The sequence below is a fragment of the Diadema setosum genome, chromosome 16 (assembly GCF_964275005.1).
Source record: "Diadema setosum chromosome 16, eeDiaSeto1, whole genome shotgun sequence".
Taxonomy (NCBI): domain Eukaryota; kingdom Metazoa; phylum Echinodermata; class Echinoidea; order Diadematoida; family Diadematidae; genus Diadema; species Diadema setosum.
In genome coordinates, this window is record NC_092700.1 from 30,093,947 (window position 1) to 30,099,946 (window position 6,000).

Genomic DNA, 6,000 nt, shown 5'->3' on the forward strand with positions numbered 1-6,000 from the left:
GCGCTTTAATATTCAATATTAATATTACTAAGTTACATTTTGTTCTGCTGCCATCTACGGTAAGGATGACAAGGTACATAATCCTACGCAATCCTGAACGCACAAAGGAGTATGTAAGAATGGGAGGAAAGCTAGTGACCCAACATCACGCAGATAAAAAGGGTCTGAATACCGCCCCCCCCCCCCCCCCCCACACACACACACACACACTCACCCTAATTTAACGAGAAGATTATCTGGGCGGAACCCTTGGAAAGTCATGGCTTATGTTGTGATTTTTTAATCATTTTGTTTGTCAACTTTCCCATTTTATTTAAGAGCCAAATGCAGGAGTAGAGGGAGATGCACTCCAGCCTCGGCTGCCCCACTAGCAAAGCATTCACGCCAGTTACAGTCAAGCCTGTCTATAGCGACGAAAAAGTGGCCGTTATATGCAGGTGGTTGCTATAGGCAGGCTCTTTAACATACTTTTTCTCTCGGAGGGAATCATTTTTTTAGTGACCGTATACAGCAGTTGGCCGCTAAGACAGGTTTGACTGTATACCTCTTTCGCCACCTGACCCATTGATATGTATAGCCATGTTCTTCAATAGCAAGACTCACCATTCGTTACATCCGTCCGAGATTGTCTGACCGGGTTCGTACTCATTCCCTTGCCACGCGCAGAAGCACTGGTTGGCGCTGACACATTCCCCGGAGGTGGACCGGTAGGTACCGGCCGGACAGTGGCAGCCCTCGATACAACCCACCGTTCCGTCGGTCTCGCAGTCAGCTATGGCGGTACTGCAGCCCTTCTGGGTGCAGGCCGAGCCACACTGATCGTAAACCTTATCAGCAGGGCAGGTGAACGCTGCGAACAGAATGCAAACAAAATCACAGGGTTATGGAGTTGTTCGAGGAACGCAGTTGACCGAATGATTCAAACCACACCTAAAGATCCACGTACAATAGCATACACTATACAAGCTGGTCTCCCCTGTCATTGCCTGTACATCTTTAATGTCATGCATCTTTACTTAACTCATCTGTTACTTTATGCACATCAGATTATTCAAGTAGGCCTAGTAATCATTGTTAATACGATAATATGCAATAGTAAAGACCTAGGAGACTTCTATTTCGTGGTTCATAGACGCTAAAAAAGATATTTAATGTCTGTAACATTTATGTTACTGGTTATCATTTTGCTTTGTTGTTATTTTTGTTGCATAAAAAAAGGAAATGTAAAAAGTGAGCCCACGGTGATATGGCAATTAAGTCGCATAGGCCCTAATTAATTTTGAAAAAAAAATGCACCCCTGATGGCCTGATTGCGTCCTTTTATAATTACAGAATTTTATTGTACAGAGTCTTCTTTGTCACACGACTAGAAATGGGTCTATGTCGATATAACTTTAATGCGACGTCCTCATGTGAACTAGCCTACTGCATGTAGATAACCTGTTTTTAAAGGAAGACAATACAATAGGAATATTGCTGAACTTACGGCAAAAGTCGATAGATCTCCATGACACCTGGTACCCCCTGCGGGCACACTCCTGTGTGTACGCGGTGAAAGCAGCGCACTTGCAATCGTTACCCAGCGAGCCGTCTGATTGTTCTACCATCTCGCACGCACACACGTCCTGCTCGCACGCCGTAATGTACGGCTGCGGGTCCACAACCTGCAAAACAGCGTATGAGCAATTTCTTGAAAATCTCTAATCTCTACTTATAGACTCCTCTGTTACTGAACATAGCTAAGTGACCGTTGTTTTATCTATATTAATGCTACAGTATGCGCAAACTTCTGCCAATCGAAGCGAAGAGAAAAGCTTGTATTCTCGGTCGCGTCAATATTTATGCTAAAATGTCAACCGAACACATGATTTCATGATATCTTTGCGCAGAAAACCTAGAGAATAGTAAACTACACCTCAGCTGACTGATATGTTTGGTTGACCAAACTCTGTTGTATATATTCTGATTCCTTTATTCTAATTCCTTTATTGTATTATAATCAAATGTATATGAAAATGTACGTGGTACATGATGCATGTATGTGTGCATACATATATCGATTTATTTATCTGTCCATATTATGAATATGAATATATATGTATGTATAGGATAGGTACATCATGTATATTATATGAGCATGTATATGTATGTGTACGATGTGCCTTACCATTACTGCGTACATAAAAAAGCACGATATATTTCATTCCATATCTGATAACAATATGTATAGGATACTTTGTATTCACACATTATTATTTTCATAGTGCATTTTCGGTCATTACTCCGGCAAAGGCAACTGAACGTGTAAACTTTAATATCATTATCATATTGTTTTTATCATCATTACTATTATTGTAAAGTAGTTGGAGTGGTACACATACACTCTGTAACTTTCCCTCTTCCCCCTACCCTTCCCTATTTCTCTCTTTCTCTATTCCCTATTCTATCCAGAGTAGGTAAGCATATATAGTCTCCATACCGTCAAGCCTCGGCTTATTTTGGAGACCGTTCTGTTTAAATTCCATAAGCTGTTTGTATTTGTCTTGTATAATTGTACTAAAAACTATGTGTCAATATACTGTTTGTCATAAATGACATGTACATAACCATATCTGATTTAACGGAATTAAGCAGAAATAAATCAAATCAAATCAAATCAAATATTACATATATATATATATATATATATATATATACATGTATATATATATATATTTGTATTATATATGAAGAGTTTGTTTGCAAAAACCGATAAGTCCATTTTTGAAGATTTGGAAGTACGGTCTCTGTCATAAAGTACAAAATAAAACCTTTTAAATGATATATTGGTCACTACATAAAAAGGTATATTTTTAAAGTTATGGTCAAAAGAAACAAACATTTTCTTATTATTCTCTTTATTTTTCTTGTTCTTTAATCGCAAATATCTCCATTTGACAAATATGGACTTATCGGTTTTTGCAAACAAACTCTTCATATATACATTTAGATACTACAGGCCTATATTCTTTTCGATAATATCGAAACTTTTAAAATTGCTTTCAATAATTCATTTTACTTCCGATTTTGATGAAACATCTGGCATTTTGTTCTTCTGACCCCTCACTTTACGCTGCAGTCTACTTGAAAAAAAAAAATGGATTGGAATTGTTCTTCCTGGTTACCTGGTGACAGGCCATGAAGGTCCCATGCAACAGATGGGCGCACTCAGAGATGGCGAACTCCGCCTTCTCCTGCTGTTCGTCACTCTCGAAGGTGGTGTACTGGGAGCAGCGGAGCGGCTCGGTTGGCACGTCGGGACAGTACGCGGGATCTTCGCGGTCGAGAGGCAGAAGTAGATAGATGCATAGATGTATAGACATATTGGTAGATGATATAGACATATAGATAAACATATCGGTAGATTGATTGTATTGATGCTTTCAAAAAGAACCTCAGAACCTACCATTTTTTTATTTAAATTGACAAATATTTACAATATTGTCTGTTTGCTTATATTGTTCTTATATCTTCTGTGATACTCTGTTGTAACATAATATTCTGTTCCACAGCAACATGAGTATCTTCTGTAGGTATAATGAGCGCTTTATAGAGTCTCATTATCATGATTATTATTATCATTATTATTATTATTATTATTATTATTATTATTATTATTATTATTATTATTATTATTATTATTATCATTATTATCATTATTATTATTATTATTATTATTATTATTATTATTATTATTATCATATAGGTAGGTAGATATATGGGCAGATGGATAGAAAGATAGACGTCAGAGTAAAGAGACGGGTAGATAGATAAATAGATAAACAGATGGATGTATAGATAGACAGATATATGGATAGATAGATAGATAGATAGATAGATAGATAGATAGATAGATAGATAGATAGATAGATAGGAAGATACACATGCAGATAGCTGGATAGGGATGATCAATGTGAGTATATGTACTTTTAAAAAAACGATAACCTGTTCTATCTTAACATGAAACTGTAGGCAAGTGTAATATTTAACATTCTATTTATGTGTGACTGCATCGAAAAATATTATTATCCGACATGCAATTTTGCTTACAGTGGTATGCGATGATCAAAATCTGATCTGAGAAAAGATAACAAGGTAAGGTAAACACCATTTCCCCCTTTCCTGGATAAATCATGACAATTACCTTGGCAATTATTTTTTGAAAAATCGCTAAATTACTTTGTCTGAATCTAAAAAAAACTAACATCTTCCTCCACTATGAAGCACTCTTTCTTCAGCTTAAAGAGGAATTGAAGAAGATTAGTTTCCTGTATGCGAGGTGGAAAATGACGATTTGAATATAAGGAAAGTCAGTTCGGGGTTCCACTTTGCACATGAGCAGAAAAAAAAAGTCATTTGTATCAACAAGGCATGTTGGTTTTTAACTTCACTAAGATTAGTATGTGGGATTGAATGTGTGAAATCCACAATATAAATTCGTATTATAGCACCCTCCGAAAGCCTATGTAACGAAGTCCCTCCGCTAAAGGAGACCTCCGGATGATTTTCAGACTCTTACATTTGAACAACTACACTATGATTAGTTACAGAGTAGTTACAGAGGATAATTATGGGTACAGAGTTTCAGAATTTATAGTAAGACTTATTGGGGTGAGGAATAAGAATGTTTTCAAAATTTATAACAAATTGCAATGAACAAAGATGATGACATGGCAGCCTCACCATAAGAATGCACGAGGGCTCAAGGAACCAGAACAAAAGAAGAAGGTATGCATAGATTTTACACAGGTAAACTTGTTTAAGTAAGCGGTATTGTAATGGAATTACACTGCTACAGTTCTGAAAGAAGTGAGGCTCATCATAACGCTGTTCAGTGTAATTTGTTTAAAATTTTTCAGAGTATTGGATTCTCTACTCAAGGACCACAATAAATCCCACAGTTCTATACTTGGAGCTGTTGATGTATGTACTACATGATGTGGATTCATAAAAATCGTCTGGAATGCCCCGTTTACCTCTTTCATCCATTCCTTTCCACGAGAGCCCGAAGGTGTACGCGTCGGAAGCAATGGCGCCGCTTGGCATGCGGAAATCGTTGGAGGGGTCCATATCGTACACGCCACACAGACCGCACGTGTGGCCTTGCAGCGAATCTGAGGTGATGTAAATCGTGATGGATTCCTCCCCATCGTAGAGAATGGTAAAGCCCAGCCCACTCGTAGCCAGCACAACGTGGGCGATGCGCTCCAGGACCAGTCCACCTGCTTTCGTAGGGAGGGTCAACTCCTCATTCTTGTAGTAGGCACGACCACCTGGTCGCAAGTAGATCATGGACGCAGGGTTGCCGTTATCAATGAGAATTGACCTGATGAAGAGAGACCGGTAAACCACAATCACCCGTTTAAAGGAGACTATACAAAACGAGCTTTAGAATCTATACAGTCTGATTGGTCAGACGTCATGCATTGACTTTTACTGATCCACACTGAGCCATGCGTTGGGTAAAATCCGAACGCATGGCTCAAGCCTTGAATAGTGTTGTAGGCGTACCGGACACATGATGGAGGAAAAAATGAATTTCATAAATTTATGGGCATATTTTAAAAAACGAATGATGCACAGGCCTCAGTCTTTCATTGATCAGTTAGAATTGGATGCTCTCGTTTAACTTTGGAAACAGTTTGAACAGTTCCAAAGTTAAACCCGTACTGACTCCTGACAAAAACAAATGAATGCTAGTGTTGAACGCGTCTCAAGTATAATGTAGAATACATAATTGAATGTAATAATTATGCAATATACGTAATAAAAAAGTACAAAGAGGCTTAAAAGAGAGAACAAGTTCTGAAGTCAAACTAGTTTGGGTCTCTGTTGCCTGATGTTTACTGGTGTCATCAGTTTGATATACCACTGACTAACTTATATTTGTGTCAAACAAATATGTATTTTTTTTTTCATTTTGATAGTTTTATTATAAACTCATCGGTTCGTGAAGACATT

General features: G+C 37.8%; 1 protein-coding gene across 1 annotated transcript in view; it reads right to left on the minus strand.

Moving 5' to 3' along the window:
* The window catches only part of LOC140239810 (uncharacterized), a 100,318-nt gene that overhangs the window by 83,016 nt on the left and 11,302 nt on the right, over positions 1-6,000 (minus strand). Inside the window, exons 5-8 of the mRNA XM_072319632.1 lie at positions 5,016-5,365; positions 3,165-3,313; positions 1,487-1,664; positions 604-850 (exon numbers count right to left, since the gene is read on the minus strand). Coding sequence (XP_072175733.1) covers positions 604-850; positions 1,487-1,664; positions 3,165-3,313; positions 5,016-5,365 — 924 coding nt within the window. The remainder of the gene's footprint in view (positions 1-603; positions 851-1,486; positions 1,665-3,164; positions 3,314-5,015; positions 5,366-6,000) is intronic.